Genomic DNA, 23,134 nt, shown 5'->3' with positions numbered 1-23,134 from the left:
GATTACCAGTGCTAAATCAAACTGGGAAGTTTCTGATGCTGCTGGAGGACATTGGCCTCTCACGGTTTATGATATCATCAGGCTTCTTGATGAATTTACAGTCTGGTAATCCTGCCGTGGCATTAGTTTTCCACATGCAAATCCCTGGAATCTAAGTCAACTCGGCAAATGAACAGGACTAGGGAATTCCATTGGGTCAAGTTTATTTCAACTTCTGGGAAAGCTAAGACTGGTTGTCTTCCTATTCCGAATCACATTTATTTAAAAAAGCCCTATTTGAATGACATCTTCTCCCATGTTTTGCATATTTGTCAATACTTACTATGTCTCTGCAATATTATTCTGTTCCTGTCAGGACCAGGTCCCTCCTCATTGATAATATTTACACTGATTCACTTACTGCTTCCCACTGACTGCATTATCTATATTTAACCATTTTACCTATTTTTTTGGCTGTACTCTTAGTGTGCTGCTAGTTATATGCCTAATCTATAGTTTCCCACTTTCCCTCTAGGCTACATACACTTAGGTCAGGAACTAGGTCCACATAATTAAACTTGCACAGGACCCACCCAAAGAGTATACAGGTGGCTTTTTAGAATAATCTAAATCCAGTGACCCCCCTCAATGTGATTATTCATTCACTCATCCATGCTAGTGTGAAAAAAAGGAACAAAGAGTGTTGCTTATCATCCAGATATATGAAGGGTTAAATCACAACCCACTGTGCCCTAGAGGGAATTCAGGGTGGAAAAAACCAGTTGAGGCATTTTGTGCTATAGATAAAAGACCTTTAGATAGTTAAGCTGCCTATCTCAGGAAGAATTTCAGTGACCTGAGATTCTTGTATCTTCCCACACAAAGAAAAGCACTAAAATCATTAATGTCAGATGTCTGTTCTTTGTGATGAGCAGTAATCTTTTACCAAGATGTATGCTTGACTACATGTTTTTCCCAGCCGAAAATATTCCCTTCACCCACCTCTTTGGAGGAGTTCCTCAGAGCTACTGAGAGGCTGTTCTCTGGGCTATAGTCCTCAGTAAGAACCTGAATAAAACTTAAACTAAAAAATCTCATGTTGTTTTTCTTTCAATAGACATTAGGAAGCTACTCTACCCTCTTTTATAGAAATGACGTTGCAGGGAGAGGGCTACTCTCAGTAGTTGGAGAGTTATGGATGCCGTAGACCCTACCCCAGATCTTCCCGTGATTCCACAGGGTGAGGCCCTGATGAAGGCACCTAACCCAAAACTATAGTCCATTCAAGTCCCTGTCCCCACACTCTAGCACTAACTTAAATCAAAGAGTGGCCACAGGACAGATACTGATGAGGGAAGTAGCAATTTTGGAAGTGAGTCTCAGAGAAATCAAGGTATGCTAACATATTTTCATTTGTATCTCCTGTGAACCTACTTCCTGAATCCCAGACCTGTATTTCTACCTGGATTCTACAGACATCTCACATTCAACATGTAGAAAAGAGGATTCCTTCCAAATCAATTTTTTTTTTCTTGCAAGATGATCTCAGGTGCTGATTCCATCAACTCACACTCTCTTAGACACCAAAACCTGACAATTTTTACTATTAAATATCTCGTGAATACACCCTGTCCTCTTCAGTTACATAGCTAGGACCATTTCCAAGCCCTATATCTTCACATGGATGATTACAGCAGCTTCCTAAGTCATCTTCCTGCCTCTAGTTTTTCCTATCTTTAATTGCATCCTTATAGTCATTTATCTACAGCTGATCTTTGAATAATGTGGGTGTTAGGGGCACTAACTCCCCCCATAGTTGAAAATTTGCATATAACTTACAGTCAGCCCTCCGTATCTGCAGTTCCTCTGTATCCACAGTTCTGCAACTTCAAATTCAACCAACTGCAGATCAAGTAATACTGTAATATTTACTATTGGGAAAAATTCATGAGTAACTGGACTCATGCAGTTTAAACCCGTTGTTCAAGGGTCACCTGTATAATTTGTTCATGGCATTTTGTTCCTTAAAATCTTTCAATGGCTGGCTACAACATGAAGGACCCATATCAGCTTCTGATTTAACCTCTATTGCTCTCCCTTACACACTCTATCTCTCCCACTACCCGGACTGATGGTCCATATACAGAATGTCTTGCCATTTTCTGAATGAACTGTATCCATTGCTCCTTCTCAAACTCCTGTTACACTGTACACGCAATGTCTAGAATTCCCTTCCTTGCTTGCCTACTTGTGAAATCCTACAAGGAAACCAGGGACACATTAAGTTTCAGTTAGACAAGGAAGTAGAGAAAGTATTCTGCCATTAAGAAGTTTGGGAATGAAAGAGAATACAATAGAAAGGGTGGGGAAGTAAGAACATGTTGGTATGAGTGACCAGAGAACCACATTCACTTTCTTTATGGCATTTATCTCAGTTTATTACACTGGAGAGGAGTTCAGTCTCACACACCTCATACACTGCTAAGGCTTAAAGGGCAGTGGAGGTAGGGTGAACATTTCCTACTCAAAGATAGACTGTAGGTTCTGGAGCCAGATTGCCAAGGTCTGAAACTGGGCTCTACTACTTATCAGATGACTGTGGGCAAGTCACTTATTATTCTTGTGGTCCTATTAAATGTGCTTAGCTGCTAAATGGTCACCTACTTCAGAAGGTGGTGAAAATGAATGAGTTAATACATACACAGTATGAGGCTGAACAGTATGAAATTACCATTTTTATAGATCAAAATGCTCAAATATCAGCAAGTTCACATGATTCAACCAAATATTTAAAACAGTGCCTAATGAGTAGCACACATCCAAAAAGTGTTATTATTTTTTCTTCTCATAGATACTTCTAAACCATTTGTTGAGGTTTATATTGCCCAATGGTCTTTTCTCATTGATATCCTCCTACTAATCTCCTGGTTCCTTTAAAACAAGACTAGGGCACTTGGCTACAATCTTTAACACATCCCTTGTTGTATCACCATCCTGGATGACTTCAGTACCCACACAGACAATCTATCCAATTCCTCACCTTCTTCACCTCCAGGGTCACACACAACAAGGTCCGACTCTGGAATTAAGCGTCAAGTGGGTCTGCTTCCCATGCCAAATCCAAAGACAACCCCCGTCTCCGATCCTTCCAATCCCCTCCTGCCTTTGCTTTCACTACCTCTCTTTTTCAGTCCCAGGAGAACTATAGTTTCTTGACCTCTCTCCTGGCCTCACTACTCTATTCAGCTGAGATAGCATGGCTCATCACCCAAGCCTTTCTCTCACCAATATCATCAACTACTTTGGACCTCCTGCTTCACTTGTCTAACAAAAACATCAATACAGGATTAATTCAAAAATATACTTTCTACATTTCATGCTCTAGCTGTTGAGCACAAATGGAGAAAATCAGCTTTCAGATCTCTGTTCAGTCTCTCACTTAGCTTGCTTTCATTTTACTCTGCAATGTTTCAGAACTGTTGATATGCTCAAGACTCCAACCAAAGTCACATCCCTCTCAGCAGATGACATCATCTTCTACTTCAATGAGACAATTACACATACATTATCTGAACATCATCCCCTTCCCCTTCCCCTTCCTAGATATCTCTGGACCTATACTTATACTATTTCTTCCTGTTCAGAAGATAAGGTATTCCTCCTCTGGTTCAAGGCTCTGCCCCTCCACACATGGCCCCAAATCTTCTTTCATCTCTCCTAGGATCTTGTTCTATCAATTATCCCCTTTATTTCCTAAATCTTCAACCTCTCACTGACTATTCAGTTTTTTTTCCCTAAGCCCAGAGCCTATTTAAATCTTTCATCATATTAAAGTTAATTTTTCCCCCTTCTTGAACCTGGGTTGCCCCCTAGTGAACCATCCCCTTCTTTTTCTTCTAGTGATTTGAAAGAGAAGTCTGTGCTCACTCAATTCTCTCAACCCTTCCCATTTACCTTGCAACAAACCACAATCTGACTTCTGCCCTGGCCATTGCACTGAAAACTTCTCTCATGAGCCCACCAGTGAACTCAATAATGCCTTCCCAATGGACATGTATCAAATCTCTGTTTTCTCTGTTTTTCCTTTTTCAGTCTCCCTCATGGATTCCTCTTCTTTTATTTGGCCTTGAATGTTTGTATTCGTCAAGGCTTCTCCATTGGTACTTTACTCTGCTCACTCTACATACTCCACTTGTGCAAATGCATTTGCTCTTAATTTTAAATATCATTGATAATGGGTGACTTCTAAATCTGTATTTCCAGTCCAGACTCTCTCCAAATGCCTCCCACATTTATTTACTTGGATAGCCCTCAGGGGCTTAAACCCAATTTATTGTTCATTCAGTTTTTCAAAAAATACTTACTGATGACCCACACTTCACACTAGTATTCATACTAATAGTAAACAAGATAGCAAGATAGGTCCTTTATCATAAGCCATGCTTCTCACTACTACTTCCAATTAACTTTTAGGCCATAATAATACCAAACTTTCTGTAGCCTGCCATTTTCTGATGAAAGAAGACTAAACGCTGCGGGCCTTTGAACATGTTAATCTTCCACTATGGAATTCCTATCCCATGGTCTTTTAAATTTTTAAGGCTTTAAGAGGAGTCTTGCCCTCCAAGAAGCCTTCTCTAAATTTGCAACCTGGGCTAACTGTCCTTGATCACTGTATGGGCTAGGATGTGCTAAAACTATGTATTTGCGCATATCTTCACCATTGGATCTCTAGGGCAGGAATTATGTCTCTCCAATAAACAAGACTGCTTGGCACGTAGGTAATAAGCGTTTGTGATTACTCAGCTAAGTATAATCTTTCCCCTTTTCAAACACCCAAAATACCGTGGTGCTTTTCTAACTCTCCCCAGTACGACTTGTAAATCTCATTCCCCTCTCCTTGTTAATGCCAGTTTAACCTTCTTGAGCATGCTATGCCTCTTTCATTCTCTACACTCCTCAAAATTATGTATATGATGGGCACTCAAGCAACTGTGGTTGAAATGAGCTGAAATGAACAGAGAAAACACTCCCATATTACATCGTCTATCTCTGGAATCTTTTAGTGGCATTGTATAATCCAGGAATAAGATATCTCAGGTGTCTTTCTGTCACAACCAAGGTCCAAGAGTGTTATCAAAGATGTTCTAACCGCTCTTCAAGCTCTGGATAAGTCCCAAGAGACCACACTGATCACATATATGGAATCTTCCATCCATGTATACAGACTCACTGTATCTCTTCAATTCCAAAAGAAGGAGCAAAGATGGAACTCTTAGTGGAATAAAACATTCATTTGACCACTGGATCACTATGTACCATATGTCCCCCTGCAATGCATTAAATTCAGGCTCTAATGGCTTAAGTTCATTTCTAAAAAATGAACACTTATATTCATTTCTCACAAGAAGCTTCACTCTATAAGTAAAATGCTTTGAGCTCTCTGTCAAAGGAATGATGTAAGCACAAGAAATTATTACTAAAATTCTCCTCTAGATAGCCTCATGAGGTAAGTATTAATGTCAGAGGGAATATTATTTTACAGGTGGAAGAGTCCGCTGACCTGCTCAGAGTCAAAGGTAGTGATAAGAGCCAAGAACATACTCCAAGAGTCCTGTGCTTATAGTCATTTCCAGACCTAATCCAAGCATTTCAAAAAGTGTTTCATAGGGTGTGAAGAGAGTCTAAGAACTTTATCCTTCTTTTTTGGACTGTTCTTGCCCCATCTCTTTTTCCCTTTTACCAATTTTTCTTTCTCAAAAGGGAACCAAAAGAGAATGCAATGGTCACCTAGCAGACATCCAACCTCCCAGCTGTGTAACATCCGAGGTAGTATAGAGGGTTTGTCAGGTGTACTCCATCTAACTTCTATCCAGGGCTCCCAATCAAGGCAGCTCAGAGCTCTGCCAGCTTGAGTTAATTCAGTTTGAGTAAATCGCTCTGTCGTCCAGTATGGTATGCTCCACTGATTCATTCTCTTCAGTTTCATTTTATACAGGAGGCCCGTATGAAACAGAGATCCCACTCTTCAAATAGTTTTTCAAAACTGATACAACACATTTATTAGGACGATTCTAAGTCTCCAAACTATTTTGATGGGCTCTGCACAACAGCAAGCATTTATGGAGAAGTAGAAATCTGCTAGACTGAATTGTATCTAGTTCCATGTTCTAAAACTTTACATAGCCAAAAAAGTCACTGTTAGCTGGAAGGATGCAGGCCTTAGGTTGAGAAGGAGAAGGAAAGAGAGAATAAGAAAGTGAAGAAGATAAAGAAGATGAGGGGAACAATACTTTTCTTGGTAATACACAACAAAAACAACAAAAAACCAGTAACTTGTTTCCTGTATTTGAGGAGAGAAATCTGTGAAAGTGCTACAGCTGATCAATGACATGTTCAGATTCTGGGAAAAGGGATAACACATCACTTATAAGTTATTAAGGACTGAATGTATAGTGTGCACTGGAGATACGAAGGTGCATAGAAATGTAAACTATCGTAATTCACTGAGATAATAGTTTTAATTGCCATTAGGCATATGTGTATGCAATTGAAACAGAGAGGAAGGAACTTGAAAAGTCATTAGGCCTTCATTTTATTTGCCTTTTAAGAAAAAAATGTATTTTAATTGAAGTATAGTCAGTTTACTAAGTGTCAATTTCTGGCGTACAGCATAATGTTTCAGTCATACATATACATACATATATTTGTTTTCACATTCTTTTTCATTATAGGTTACTGCAACATATTGAATATAGTTCCCTGTGCTATACAGAAGAAACTTGTTGCTTACCTATGTTTGCCTTTTTAACCTCAGTCCAGGTAGGCAGCACAGTGTAAGATGAAGATACGTAACCTAGAGACAACAAATTTGGTTTCACTGGGATAAATACCACATCCCTCATTCCCACTGGCTGGCACATAATCGTAACATCCACTGGTGTGCTGGTAAATGGTTAACAACTGGCTTTCAGGGAAAAAAATCCTAATTTGTTGCATTTGCCAATTTCCATGGTTCATATATTCCCATGATGGCTGATTTCAAGCTACCCACATGACATCACAGAATACGGAGCTAGGAAGAGAACAAGCATAAATAACAAGAGCACAATGTAGTAAATTAGGAAGTGATGAGCTTTGAGCACTTATTATCCCTGTTTTCAAGAACTGTCTACTTACTTGCAATTAAAATAATTTAATTTTTAATAACGACTGTTTAACAAACAACTCACATAGTTCTTAAGAATTTAGTAGTCATGAGCCAGTATGGACCAGCTGCAACGTATCACTGGACTCACACCCTAGGAATGCCAAGGGCAAGGGTAGGGGTCCAGATCCATGTTTATTAAAAAGCTGTGCCTCGTTTCACTCGCTGTTGTCCTCTCTCCTTCCTACCTCAGACCAGGATCAGAAACAACTATTCCAGGTTTATTATGCCCCTCACTTTGCCGTCTTCTCTGCCTCCAATGACCCTCAGTAACTTAAACCACCCTCCAGCAGAAAGAGTGATCTCACATCTCAGTGCTGAAAGTCTAACAGACTGCGTTTGCTGATCACTATTAACTTTATACACATTCAGTAAATGGGGCTACTATTATTACTGTTAATTCAAGCCCTTCTCTCTATATTTACAGTTTGGTTTAAGATGCCACCACATTTAAATGGCATGTTCAAGCTTTATAGTATTCTTGGTATCTGCAGATTTTCAGGCTAGATAGGATGGGAGGTGCAGGAAGGAGGGGCCACTGGTCGGGGAGCCTACTTCACTCCTAGAGATCTGTGCAGGGCTGACCATCTCAACTCCCAGCCCTTTTGAGCTCCTAACCTCAGGCTATGCAGCCTGCTTAGGTGCCCTTCCAATCTACTTTTGAGATAAGAAACAATTTCTCTAAGGGCTTACTTACCTGTAAATTGTGAAGACTTTATTTAGCTGTTGTAAGAGATATTGTGAAAAGGTGTTCCCTATAATATCCACTTCTCTGTTAAAACATAAACGTATCCAGAAAAGTATGTGAGAGAAACTCTGAGTTACAAATTTATTATTTATCTCAATTCTAAAGATCTGGAAAATCAGTCATGACTTTCAGAGAACATGGTGCTATATCCACAGAACACATGTATTCCTACCTTTCCTCCTTGATAAAAAATTATAAAGCTCCCCCAAACATGAAGAACACAAGAAAAAAGGTCATGAACTGCTGAGCCTCAAAAGAAAAGTATCTGACTGATGTATTTGTTGTACAATTTAAGCTTATATCCTTTATCTCATGGTGGAGACTAAATGATATATTTGGATAGTAGGATTTAAATTTCTTCAGAAAACACTTTCTCCTGGACCAATGTAATCTTTCAAAGCATTTACAGAAAATACATTTACTCACAAATGAATTTTATAAATTTATAATTTACTACAATTTATCTATAGATATGACAGATTTTTCTAAATATATTAAGTGCTCCAATAAATACAATGGAAAGAGTCATGCTTCTTTTCTGTTTGAAGAACAGTTTTCACACTCAAAGTCTTTTAAAGCCTGAGAAGCTATCGTGTTTGCGCATGATGGGACTGGTGTCCGAGGGATCTAACGTTAACTTAGGGAAGTGTTTTCCAACTGCTGCTGGAAACTCAGTAGATGAAAAGTATATGAAGACATGATTCCCTCGGGAAGCCTGGCAGCGCCCAGGCCAGTCGGTGCCCTCAGGGATTCCTTGCTTCAGTTGCCCTCCAAAAGCTTCCGCTGTTTACCCTAATGTCCTAAATAAACAATACCATTTTCTCTGTGAGCCATATTGGGAAATACAGGCAGAGAAGCACTAGCTTAAGGAACATCAACTTCCTTTGGGTGTCTGACACAAACACAGATGACTGCAAGAACTTGATTCACTGAGCTGTGTCAGCACAACAGGGTGCAGAGCAGAGGTGGGAATAAAACTTGGGTTGTGGTTCAGGCTCCCTCACTATCTAGCCCTGAACTCTTGGCAGATCACGTTACCTGTCAGGACCTCGACTCCCTCAGCTGTAACATAAGGTGATTGGCCTAGATCCCTGTAATTGTGAGCACCATTGGCCTCATACTGGGCTGGGTGCTGTAGGGGAAACTTACAGGAAAGAGACACTGCCTCTAATCTCAAGGAAACTGTAATCCAGCTGGAGATAAGATCATTATTGAAGATAAAAAGTGAGTAAATATAAAATCTAATTGAACTGTAATGGGTTTGGAGGCCTGAAAATTATCATTGCTTATACCTCAACGGCACTTCCAACTGGGCATATAAATCTATAGAGTAAATCTGCATCACAGACTACTCTATGACCTCTGATTTTATTTAGTCATGCAACAGATTAATCATTGTGTTCAAATATTCAAACATGTGCTCTAAGATTATAAACTCACGTGCACTTAAAAGATCAGCTTCACCTTGGTTGTACCTAGGAGCTCTAGTCTGGCCTATTTAACATTTTAATTATGACACATTTTAATTAAGTTATTAACAAACTGATATTTATTCAGATACCACTGACCAAGGCAAGAGTAAGTGCTAAGAATCCTCCTCTGAAAAAAATGTAAACATCCCACTCACTCAACATTCTTTACTATTTTTCTTTTTCTAATCCTTTCAAGTAGTTCCTCCCACCTCACTTCTTTTTGTGCCCACAGAGACCCTCATTCCTTTATTCCTCCACCAGATCTTATGCTTCAGCCCTTTCCTACTCTTACTTCTTTTCCTATCCAACATGGGCTTGATGCATCATCACTTCAACCTCTCTCTTACCTATCTTCATCCCTTCTATCCCCAAGAAACACTTATCTTCACACACTCAACACGAGATCAATCAATCTTAGCAGAAAATCACACATGTTTGAAAACCGGGGCAACTGTACATTCATACTTACCAGCATTAACTGGACTGGCAACACAGCTAGGTAATTCTGTTTCCCTAGAATTAAGGGTATTTCAAACCTTCTCTGGTTTACTGTTACCTTAATTATCCTACCCTCTCTGGGCAGGCTATACCCTCTTTGAAAGTGGTGGGAGGGAGATCAGCTGAGGTTGCAGGCAGCCACAACTGCTAGTAAAACCCAGGCCAACTCCTGAAAGCCATCAGGAGAGTAGTCTCCTCCATACAGTAATGCCTGTGGGTAAGGTATGAAATGTGGAGTTATGAATACTTGCTTTATTTATGCTGGTCATGACCACACCAGTGAGTGTGTGGTTGTGACCATCAACAGCAGGCAGGAGCCATTTCTAAAGATGTTTTTAATTTTGCAGACTCAGTGCATTAGCTTTATAACTTAAATCTTTCCCCACATGTTCTTAGGGCCTGGAATCAAATCCTAGCTCTGCCACTTAGCTTTCTTAATAACCTCTGGTAAGTTACTTAAACTCTCTATATTTGGGGATAATACCTACCTCATAGAGTTAATGTGGGCATTAAATTTGTTGGTGTAACAAGGCCAAGCCCTTAGTGCTATATAAGTGTTTGTTATTATTATTACTATTGTCCTATGTATAAAAAGTCACCCAAATCCTCTAACAGTCATAAGAATGTTAAAACTATATTACCTCTTTTTCCCTCTTATTTCTCCAAATATACTGTTGATAGAGTAATGGTCTTGCTACTGAACGAGCCATATCTGTCTAATCCTAATGACTAACTACATTCTTTCTCGAACAACAAAACATAATCCGCAAAATATTTCCAAACCTGTATGACCTCATACAGAACCTATTATGCTTCTCATAGTTATTGTGTAACCAAGAGAACAATAAATATCCTTCCTGATCAGGACTACCCATGATTCTCTTCTCTCCTGTAATGCCGGACCCCATCTCCCCAGCCCACCACTTGTCAGCCCTGTTTTCCACTCCAGCGCAGCTGCATCTTTATCCCCACCTCCCCAGTTAGAGCCTCACCTGGACTGAACCACCCTCACTTCCCTGAACTCCCCATGCACTCTCTCACCTTCAGCCTTTCAAGCATGCTGGTCCCTCTACCTGGGACACCCTCCTCACCTCATTCACCCTGCTCCCTTGGGTAACTCACGGTACTCTTCTGGACTTCAGTTACCTTGTGTGTCTCCAGAAAACTTTCCTTGACAACCTCAATCTCCAATCACCAAGGCTGACTTTGGTGCCCCTCGTACAGCCCTTGTCAATCTATTTTTAATTAGACCAGAAGTTCCCTGAGGGCAGGGATCACAGCCTACTTTATCCTTACTGCTTCCCTAATTTCTAACTCAGTTTAACATATGCATAGTTTGTACTCTATAAATGGACAAATGAACTATAACATAGTAGTTTCACAGACCTAGGGATGTTTGACACCTAAAAAGGGGAAAGGGCAAGATCACTGTCATTGCCTTCAAACATCTACAAATATCACAGAAGGAGAAGAATGTTTATTCTATGTAGCTTCAGAAAGAGACACCAGGACCAACGGTGTAGGCTCTGGGGAGCCACATTTCAAAACAATACAATGAAGAACTTTCTAAAATGCAGAGCATGAAATATTCTGGTCAGTATTTAGCTGCATATAGCTGGGAAGGTTCATACAGGAGCAGGCAAAAATGAACAGGGTGATACCTAGTCTCCTTGCAAAGTTAAGATTCTGACTCATAAAATTCTACTTTGGGGACCTGGGCATGCATGTGTAGGATAAGAGTCACCCTAAATACATAAACGAGAAGATCAAAGGTTACATATTAATGTCACCTTAGACCTGCCACAACGTGGAGCACTGGGGCAAAGGAACAGAGAATTTTAAATAAAACAAAGTAATCCAACCCCAAACTCAGCATTCCAACACAGGGGACAAGACCAGCAAGGGGCAAAGCCAGGTCCCCTGGGGCATTCTCCACACTACTTCCCTCATCCTGGAGGAGGCAATTTAACTTTACAACTTTCAAGAAACTTCCCATTAGAAGTGGTTTCAACTTAGATTTATTGCATTTTCCAAGGTTACGTCATTTGAGCTGTACATACTCCAGAGGGACTCAAGGGGCTACACTATAAACTGTTACAATAAATATTAACGAATATTGTGCCCGATAAAACCTGCAATCTGCACACACGCACACACGCACCCACACAAAGAGACTTTTCACCTTATATGGTTACTTTAAAAAAATCGACTCTTCTTACGTTCCACTTTGTTGGTCTGCCAAACACGCAGAGTACATCTACTTTAAAAACACCAATTAAAAATATTAACAACACAAAAATATATAAATCGTGGTTCAGAGCCAAGGGCACATAAATTGACATGGATCCAGACAGTAAGTAAACATAAAATGAGTAACAGAAACTACTACATCATCAGAAAGGAAGCATGAACAATAGCCCTAAATGTAAGTGATCCTCCCCACCCCCATCCCAGTACTCCAACTCCCCCACCCCAGAGGGCAAGGTAATGATCAGGAGACAGATAAAATGACAGAGAGGGACCAACAGAGTAAGGGGCTCAAGAATGATTTGGGTAAGACTTGCAGGAGATGAGAGAAAAGGAGAGGCTATCTCATTTCACACTGTAACCTTGGGCAGCCTCATGGGTTTTTTTATTCCTCACCAGAAATGCTGCAACTCAAGTGTTCAAAACCTCAAATACCTAGGCTGCATAACTGTAATTGAGGAGCAGCTGTGGAGAAAGGGCCGGCTGGGAGTTAGTCTTTGGATTGACATTTCTATTATTATTATCATCATCCAATTTCTGCCACTGATCTTTTCTGGGCCTTAGTTTCCTCATCTTTAAAATGGGGGTCCTAAAACCTACCTCATTACCTTGTTGATAGGTATAACTAAAACCAGGTGTGCCAAAGTGATGAATCTAGCTAGTAAAACACACAGAATCCCTCAATGCTTCTGTTTGTTTGTTTGAAAAGAACTACTTCCCTCTCTGGAATACCACTATTTTTCCAAAGTTGAATTTAGCCCAGGTCATGGTGGAGCCCATCAGTATAACATCAAGAGGCATGATGCTGTACACACTGTAGACAATTAATGTATGAAGGAAGGAGGGAGGCAGGAAAAGAAGGTCAAAGAAAGAACTAGGCATAATTCCAACATTTCTTTCTGTGAGACTAACAGACATGCACCCTCAACACCATTCCCTTATACTTCCTGGGGGTGATCTGCATCTTATTTCAACCACAACGAATGAACCTGAGCTCTCAGCCAGAAAACCATGCTCATAATCTTACTGTTGGGTAATTCTGAAAGAAATTGTATTAGTACAATTTTTTCCTTTAATTGTTCTCTACACAATTATTCCATACCATCTGGGAGCTAATTTGGTAGCTCTCCAGAGATTCACTATTATTCTATCTTTGGAGTCTGTTAGAAATAAAGTGTCTTTATTACAACCAATTTTGTTTCTTCCATCTCTAAAACCTCTTTATGGGCTGTAGCATTTTGATCTATGGATTACTGAATTCAATTTATCAGTCTGCAAAAGAAATTTTACATGTGGAAAACCAAGGCTCAGGAAAGTCCAGAGAATTGATGCAACCTCTATAATGAATTAGAACCAGACAGAAATTAAGTAACCTAATTCTTCTTCATCTTTTTTATATTTATACAGAACCTAGAATATTTGAAGAAATTATACAATGATATTTTTTAAAATTATGATCATATCCTAACATGCTTTCTAATTTTATTAGATTTGTAACATATTTCAATAATTTATCTGATGGAAGAAAGGATCAGATGTTTACTTATTTATTTATTTATTTATTGGGAGGAGGATTAGGTATTTATTTAAATGGAGGTAGTGGGGATTGAATCCAGGACCTGGTACATGCTAAGCAGGCACCCTACCACTGAGCTATATTCTCCCCCTCAAATGTTTATGCTATTACTATAAGATCTCATTAATGCAGAGCTCATTATTCCCACTTATAGATTAAAAAAAATACTTGCTTATGTACATCTGATAACCTCCCACTGCCTTAAGCATGAAGTAACAACTCCTTAAGATGCTAGGTGAGTCCCACCCAGTATGGCTCTCTCCAGTTCATTCTGACGTCTTCCTCCGTCCTTCCTCTGCTTTCTCCACTGCATCACGAGCCTCTCCTTAGCCTCTAGCCCCTGGTCTGCTCCTCAGTTCCCTGAACAAGCTCTGCTGGTTCCTGCCTCTACGCTTCACGGTGCTCTCTCTGCCCCCAGCTATCTTCCCCTGCAAGTACACTGAAATTTTAATGAAGCTTCATTTCCAGCACTTTCTGAAACGCTGAGTCTACTAATTGTGGATGCCACATGATCATTTCCCTTAGGGACCCTTCCTACCCTCTGTGGCACATACAACGTGGCAGTTTTGGGTTCACAAATGTCTCCTTTCCCTGTTAATGTCTGTGAAAGGTAGGACAGAGTCCTACGTATGCATTTTTCTGCTGAGCCTCAGCAACACATGCATCTTCATGTTTGGTGTGACAGCCCTAGTTCTATTATTCATGACTCGGCCCAAGTGCAGGCAGTGACAACAGACTCTGGGTAGCTGATTATTACCCCTTTTGTAATTATTCCCCAAATTCAAATTAAACCTTTTTCATTCTACTTCAAAACAAACAAACAAACAAACAGACAAAAGCCAAACTCATAGAGTATAGGGGCAAATGAGATCAAAGGGGCAGATGACTTAGTTTTGTAAAAGGAAGAGGGAGAGTGACAGGCAGGCTGATTACTTTGCTTCACTTTCAGACCAAGGGCTAAATAGGTTTGCAGAGGTTCATAGATGGCCCCCAAGGAGGGAAATTCCAACTACATATGATATTGAAGAAGTGATTAAAAGCACTGTTTATTTTCCTTATAAGATTTCTGATGACGCTACAACACAGAAACATAATGAGGATCTTGCATACATATGTAAATACATAAATTTTGTGTTGGCATTTCAGAAAAAATGTCATCACTATTTGTGAAAAATCAGAACATTCTGGCTCCAAGTCTTGGTTGGACTGGCCTTCCTTCAACAAGATACTTTGTTAGTGCTTAGAATGTGTGGAAATCAGAACTTTTAAGAATAGGCTGCATTGGGGGGAGGGTATAGCTCAGTGGTAGACCTAGCATGCACAAGGTCCTGGGTTCAATCCTCAGTACCTCCATCAAAAAAAAAAAAAAAAAGTAAATAAATAAACCTAATTACCTCCCCCTGCAAAAAAAAAAAAAAAAGATCTTCAATTAAAAAAAAAAAGAATAGGCTGCTATGCATGTGCATGTGCTATGAGGTGCATGTGGTTCATTCACTACTTTTACTGCTTTCCATACTTTCTCACTGGTTTGATCTTTTGCTTGTATCAGCATCTTACTGCCAAATCAGAACACCCTGATGAATGTTTTCAAGTCACTCCTCTGCTTTATACAATATCCTTTGTTGTATACCACTGAAAAATAAACTCACAAATATAAATACAAATATTTTTATTCTTATAGAGGGGAGTATATTAAGGGGAGAGGGGTGTGTGGAAAAAGACACAAGATTTCTAGCCTGGATAGCTGGGGGAAAGACAGCATTATTAAATCTGGCTAGAAAGTTGGGCTAGAGCATGAAGACTCAGAGGAGATTCCTGGATCTGGAAATTAGGAAGACACTGGTGAGGACATAAGCTGGATGACAAGTAGGTGGGAAGTTAAGAGACTAACAGAATGTGATCAAACAATGTGAAGATGGGAGATAAACTGACAGCAGTGGAAAGCAGTGAAAGCGAATATATTAGAAAAATATTAGAAAGATATTAGAAAAAAGGACACATGGAAATGTTATGAAGTTATAGAAAGAGAATCAGTAGTGAGAAAAAATTATAGGTACACAAGGGAAGGGAGGTATCTGATGGGGCCAGGTTCCAAAGGTGATGCCTATGATCCAAAGCTCAGATGAGGGGACAGACTTGGAAACCAAGAGGAACATTCTTTTAAGACAGGAAGAGAACAAAATGTATAAAGAAGGTGAGAAGCTTTGGGGGCAGTGGGAACACATAGTGGTTATTTGTGAAGGGCAAGAGTAGTGAGAGTGAGTGGAAGGGACGCAGTGAGAAGAGTAGAAAAGGTTTGGATTCATGGTTTAGGAATCAGACAGATTCCAGCAACAAGGAATGAATGAAATTATTATTGATAGTGAAGGGCCATTGAAGCTGGAAGCTTAAAAACATAATAAGTCAGTCAGTTGGTCGGTCAATGAACATTTACTGAGCAACTCCAAAGGTCCAGGCTCTGTGCAGCCCTAGCCAAGGACTCCAGGGTCCAGTCAGGAAGTCAGGCAAATAAACAAACCATAAGACAATGTAGCAAGCTCTATGTTAGAAGTCTATGTAGGATACATGGAAGAAAGAAGATGCATTTAATCCAGGGGTGTAGTTTCCTGGAGGGGGAGTTGCAAATTATTAAAATTGTCCTAAATTGTGATAATGAAAAATGGGCCATTGGGAACTCTACCTCATCACCCTCCAGGATACACTAATGAAGTAGAATACCCCATGTGAAATCAAGTAATTCCACATCAAGAGATCTTGCCCATCAATGTTTGAGGATGTAATTTTCATGATCACCAATGAGTTAGTCAGGCAAGACTGATGGAGTTCCTTGGCAATATGATTGAAACAGAAACTTCCACACTTTCATAAGCAACACAATGTCTGGCTGTGGCAGTATAACTTGTTAGAGTCTTCAGGCATTGCTGGGAACTATTCTGGGGAACTGACTTTCTGATTCAACTCTGGCTACTAAATTCTGGTTAATAATTACTTGTATTCTATTATCCGCCCGGGCCAAGCACAAAACAAATATTTCCTTAAGTGCCTTTGCTAAAAAAAAAAAAAAAATCAATTATCTGGGTTTTGTTTCCATCTTAAAAATGCTGTAGGTGTCTTATCTTTCCATAAGAAACAAATATTCCCAAGGACTCACTATTTATACTCCTTGTCATTTACAATACTGAAAATCAAAGTCTGCACTCAGCTTTGCTAATGGCTCTATTCTGTCCTCTGTGGGAGTATACCATGTCTTTACTGGAGAGAGGACTTGAGGTCTGACCTAAGGTTTCTTAATAGGAAAAAAGGCCCTCCCTCTATCACTAGAACTGTACAGTCACAGAATTGGAAGGGACCTCAAAACTACTTGTGTAATTGCTTATGTGATGAAAGACAAATTACCCAGCACTTTTTGTTTTGAGTGAGAGAAGACACTCTTATTTATCATTAATATAATGCAATATTTGTGATAGTAAAATAGATAGTGGAATAGCAGGATTTTTCTACTCAGTGATTTTGCCTTTGCTGTACTGTACTAATTACAGTTAACATTTACCAAGGGCTTATTATGTGCCACGCATTGTGCTAAGCACTTTACAAGGATTATCTCATTTTGTGCTTACAATAATCCCAAGAGGTTGGTGCCGTTATTGTTCTTATTTTACAATGAGAAAATTAAGGTTTAGAGAAGCTGAGAGTCAAGCAGAGCCAGAGTTCCTGCTCTGATTTTGCCCTCAACTGATATGCGACCATCACCAGCTTACCTAACCTCACATGTCTGTGAGTAAACAGGGAATAATCACACTAACCACTTCACAGGGTAGATGAGAGGATTATGTGAGATACTGACCCACGGAACATCTGCCATAAATCTACTTTTCCTTCTTGGAGGTACTATAGGGTACTAGAAAGAACCTAGGCTCAAAGCCCAGCTCTGCTACTTGTTAGCTATGTGATATTGGGAATGTACTTCACTCCTCTGAGCCTCAGTTTCCTCACCTATAAAAGAAGACCAGTATCGATACCTCACAAACCTACTAAAGGATTAAGGTAGATGATCCCTCATAAAGAACTTACTTTAGCCTACAGTTGCTACAAACTGAGATACTATCTCCTTTTCCTCTTTAAGGGTCACATAGTAACTCTCTTAAGAGTACAAGAAAACTAAGGAATGCAACTTCTAAGAAGACTGCAGGGGAGACAACAGACCTACTCTGTGGGAAAGGAGGCAAGGTCAACCACAGAGCAGGTCAGTGTGGAAAGTATGCCTTGTTGCCTTCTGATTCCAGCATAGGCAGATTATTTGGGCATCAGAGAAAAGACAAGAGTCCCCATAAAAGGGTAACAAGCTAACTAATTGCTCTTGTGGATTGCTTAAAGCAGTTCTCTATCAATATCAGTGGAATTCCTAGGAAGGTTATCACTGTGATTTCATATCTATGAAAAGCACATTCCAGTAGGAATGATGAGTAAGAAGTGTTTCAAAGATATTTATAGTGTCTTCCTATGCTCAGGACAATGAGGACAGTCCTTACAAAGATATGAATAAAGTCACCTTAGAAAAGATTGGTTGGATTTGATTTATTCTTTTGAAAAATAGAGATTTAGGACCCTACTCAAATGAAATATGGTCCACTGTGTTATGAAATAGACACAGATCAACTGCCAACTTCCTGGGACACAATTTTTATAAAAATCCAAATCAGACAAAAGGAAGTAAAGGCATCTGTACCTGACCTGAAATAACTCTCAAAATCTCTACACCAAAAACACTACTTCACACCTAAGAACCTTACTAGTTACCTGACTTTTCAGTCCATGGCATATCTAAAAGCAAAAACCAGAAATAAGGTAGAAGCTAAAGGCAGGTGAGGGGGAGTAAATAAGTGATTGGTTACAATTTGACACTGAGGAGGCAGAAAACAAAATACAAAATACAGAAAATATTATTTAGTACTTCAAATGCTGTTCATATAAATAACACTGAACTTCAAGTAAGCAGGAATGTATGGATTTACCTTAAAAGATATCCATCAAACTTTAAGCTTTATCTAAAAAAAAGTTCTGGCACTTGACAGGGAAAACAGTTGTTGGAAAATTCACCTTCACAAACAATCTGATTTAATAAAAAAACCAAAACAATAAAACGTTATTCTGGATTCTTTCCAAACCTAGCTAAAATTCTATTGCCCATTTTGGGGATACATTTCTGTAGTGTACACTTTGTGACTATGCAGCAGAAAATCAACTCAAAATATAAAGATTAATATTCTCAACCACCTCAAATGATTCAAATTAAGTACATGAGAAAAAAATTTTTATATTCCTCCTTAGGAATATTAATGGGCAATTTAATTTAAAAAAAACCCATGTTTCTCTATTTTCTTCTTTCTTTACTCAAAATTAGTAAACACAGACATTAGAAGGAAATCTTGGGTGGGAAGAGGAAATTTGTGCTTCCCCTACAGCTCTCTCTTATATGTGTATGCAAGTTTAAAAGCTGTGTATCTATTGCTACAAGAATTGTAGCACAGTGTTTTCTAGCACTAGAAGTTTATTTAATAAACTGAGAACATAAAAGATCCATTTCAGGCAGATTCTATTCCACAATGACTAAAGAAACCATGAATGAATTCCACACAAATCCTAAATTCTTAACACAGGTTCTAAGGGTTGGAAATTTCTGGGCTGGTGGTAGGATCAGCCAGAAAAGTCTTTTGTTTCCTGGATTTGAACAGACAAAATGACTGCTCAAGAATAGCTGAGGAAAATGCTCAAATTGTGAAGTGGTGCAATCCTGTAATTTTTTGCTCATTTTGAAAATACTTTAGATATCTAGCCTAGTTAAAGCCAAAAATAATTCCACTGAAACTGCCCTAGTTTGATTTAGGACACAGATTTTGTGACCAGAGACTACATTAAATCTCAAACAGGACTTGCCCCTTATTCCCCTTATTAAATCAATGAAGAAGTCCCATCTACAGGAGACCATGGTCTGTGTAACATCATGACTCTCACAGCCTCTGGTGGTGCCTGTGCCACATCTATATCTTCTGTTTAACAGCTTCAAAGTTAGTCCTAGGGCTTATGTCCGGTTACGCATATTCCACAGGATTAAATAATGACTTTCTGAATAAATTTCATCTAAGGGGGTAGAGAATCATTCTTTTAGATTAGCTTATTCATAGATTCCCTCAGGATTGCTTCATATCATCTAAGGCAGGGGTCAGCAAATTATGGCTGTTTTGGTAAATAAAGTTTTATTGAAACACAGCCATGGCTATTCATTTGTACATTGTTCTCTGGCTGCTTTCTGGCAAGAGAGAACTGAGTAGTTGCGGCAGAAACTGCATGGCCTACAAAGCCTAAAAGATTTATTATTTCACCCTTTATTGAAAAAGTTGGCTGGCGCTAATCTAAGAGCACCTGTTGGACCAATTAGTTATTGAATGTCATTTGGAAAGAGATGTCATGTAGCCAAGCTCAACATGGTGAGTGTGGGGGGGGGGGGGCAGGGGATGTGGTTAGGCAGAAACAGTGCCACACAAGTACTTGCTTCATTGCTTTTTCCCATCTTTCTCCACCTAATATCCAACAGCGTGGTAAACACATGAACTCTGCTAGGTTAAGTCCACGTAAATTTTGCCAGAAAGACTGCACTAAAAATCTGGTCATTAATGATGAGACAGACTCATTCCATCCATCCATTCATTCATTCACTAGATTGAGTATATACTATGTGCAAAGTAACTTTCTCCTTTCCTTTCCTTCCTTTTAAATCCTGAGTCAAAAACAAGCTCTATTTTGAATATTCACTTAAGTCTTCATCATATTCAATAAATAACAACAAAAAAAGATAATAAAGAATTTACTTGTACATCTTAAACTAATACAATGCTATATATCAACTATATTTCAGGAAAACTGGGAAAAATAATAAAATAAGTTGAAAACAACAAAAAAAGAATTTACTAAGTAGCTTTTCATGAATGTATTAAGTATGTATGAAGGGAATTATGTGGGCTGCCTCCAGCCCTCTTTCTGTCTGGGGAGGCGAATGAGTAGGAATATTCACTCAGCTATAAGCTGCTTTGCTTCCTGCTGCGAATAGCAAATTTTTAAACTTCAATTATACTATTTGATGAATAGTATTTTGTAGCTGAAAGACAAGGCAAGGCACCAGGGAAGACTAGTGAAAATAGGGGGCAATAAGAAGTGAAAAAAATCCCAGGAACAAGACATGTGAGTCATGGCCTGGCCACTTATTAACTGTGTGACCTTGGGCAAGTTAACTTTTCTGAGTTCTGGATTCCCCATTTATAAAAATGAGACTCATCAGGTGTCTACCACAGAGCTGTTATGTGGATTAAATAAGATACTGTAGAAGTTTCTAACATCCAGTAGGAGACTGGATATTGATTTTTTCTTTTTTCAATAGTACAATCTATTTCTAATATATATTATGGGGCAAAGAAACCAGGGCAAGAGGCAATAGAAAATATGGGTAAGAAAGTAGAAAGTCTTATCTGCAGTGATAGTAGGTGGCTCCTTGCTGGTTTATAGTGTTTTATAAACTTCACCGACTTTTGTTCTCTAACCTAATGACTCAAAATGACTAATACCTTAAAATGACGTTATCCTCTAACCTCCTAAGCAGGTAAAAAAATACACAAGTCAGAGGTAGAGATGTACCTTTGATTATGGATTTAAAAGTTACCCTAGATAATACTCAATGACATATTTGAGGATATTTATAAATAAAAAACAGTAACAACAAAACTTAGCCTGACACCTTGCCTTCTTCCAATATGCACACATATGCTGCACACCTGGTTGCTAAGAATGTTATTGGTAATCACTGTGATTGGCTTTAAAGATTAGCAATATCAAAGGAAATAATTATTTCTACATATGAAATCAGTCTCACTCTGATTCTCAGAACTCAGAAGAACTAAAAAGTAAAAATTATGCTTTAGACATAGAATGGCTTAAAGAACCACTACAAATGTCTTATTGTGCAATTATAACCATCTTTTAAGTGTGTTATACCTTTTTGATTAGGAAATGCTAACATAAGCACCATGCAGTTCTTTGTACCTTTTAGGAAAACATTAAGTACTTTGAAATATAGCCAAGCTAGTGCTCTGAGGAACCCAAGGTTGCTACTGGATTGCTTATTTTTCATTCCTTTAACTAACTGAGGGAATGGAGAGTGAAGTGGCCTATTTAAGATGGTATTATAAGGTGGAAGCATAGCCGATCATGGATTTCTGGCTTCCCCAAATGAAGACCCAAACTGTGCTTTATAGGTGAGCATTTAGACAAAACTAAAAGATAAAAATCTAAAACATATTTAAATATTTAAGCATGAAGCCAGCTGCCAATTATGAAAGGTTTTACTTAAAGTTACCTCATTAAAAACCAATTGAAGAGTACTAATATGTCAAAATAGAATTTGGGGAAACATTCTGTAAAGTGTCTTCATAGGCTTAGCTTCAGCATTTTTAGAATCAGGAGCTGACAATGGCACAATATTTTCTTTAGTTATACCCTTAATGATAAATCACTCTAGCCACTTGCTCAGTTTGGGAGTTTTCTCTGCTTCCACATTTAGAAAATCATCTTTCCAACTCATTGAAATTTACTTACCATAATTGATATTATCAGGTGGCGTTAAGCTAACAACAGTGCCATGGGAAATAAAATGGCACAAGAATTCTGGACACATCTTAAAAATTGGCCATGTTTTTAAGATCACAGAGTTATGAAAAATGGATGCTCACAGAGTAAAGGATTGTCTGAGAGGTTGTATACAGAGGGTACCCCGTCCCCAGTGCTTGCCAGGGAAGAGCTGAGCAAACCTATCACCAAGCTCTTCCAACTCCGATGATGTTTTATGATTTTGAGATTCTTTTCTAGACCAATTTGATCCTTCTCCACACTGAGCCGCTATAACAATTTAATTTCAGGTACATTGCTTGGTAACCATGTTTTATCCATAAAGGACTGTCTTTTGGTAACAAAGGAGTATTAAAATAAGGACACACTCAAAAGACCAGAAACAGAATGCTGTTGTTTTACAAGGAAAACATATTTCTTATCTTACCACCACTGATGTCTATACAGATTTGCTTTTACTTTGTTTGAAATACACTCACCAAATCAGATTCTCATTTTTTGAATTCAAGTCTACATAATGAAGTAATCTGTCAATAAAACAGGAACCTTTTCCATGAAGGAAATACATCTGTGAAAGTAAACATCCTTCCACTGTTAAAGATGAATTACTTGGATACATACTTCAATTCTTATTTCATTTCCAAACTCTCAACTTTCAGGGCTTGAAAAAGTGATACAGTGGTCTATTCTAATAGTATCTAATGATTTCTATACTTCTTTTTTTTACCTTCGGA

General features: G+C 38.8%; 2 protein-coding genes across 8 annotated transcripts in view; one reads left to right on the top strand and one right to left on the bottom strand.

Annotated features, from left to right (window-relative positions):
* Positions 1-23,134, bottom strand: part of COL8A1 (collagen type VIII alpha 1 chain) — a 497,220-nt gene that overhangs the window by 182,248 nt on the left and 291,838 nt on the right. For 2 of the 7 annotated variants that reach the window (XM_045503840.2, XM_010966406.2), the window contains exon 2: positions 6,773-6,835. The exons of the other annotated variants lie outside the window; for them this stretch is intronic. In XM_045503840.2, the coding sequence (XP_045359796.1) occupies positions 6,773-6,835 (63 nt within the window). The remainder of the gene's footprint in view (positions 1-6,772; positions 6,836-23,134) is intronic. 7 annotated transcript variants of the gene reach the window in all.
* FILIP1L (filamin A interacting protein 1 like) overlaps positions 1-23,134 on the top strand; it is a 268,750-nt gene that overhangs the window by 123,570 nt on the left and 122,046 nt on the right. The gene's annotated exons all lie outside the window — the stretch shown is intronic.

The sequence above is a fragment of the Camelus bactrianus genome, chromosome 1 (genome assembly GCF_048773025.1).
Source record: "Camelus bactrianus isolate YW-2024 breed Bactrian camel chromosome 1, ASM4877302v1, whole genome shotgun sequence".
NCBI classification, from domain to species: Eukaryota; Metazoa; Chordata; class Mammalia; order Artiodactyla; family Camelidae; genus Camelus; species Camelus bactrianus.
This window is presented reverse-complemented; position numbering and strand designations above follow the sequence as displayed.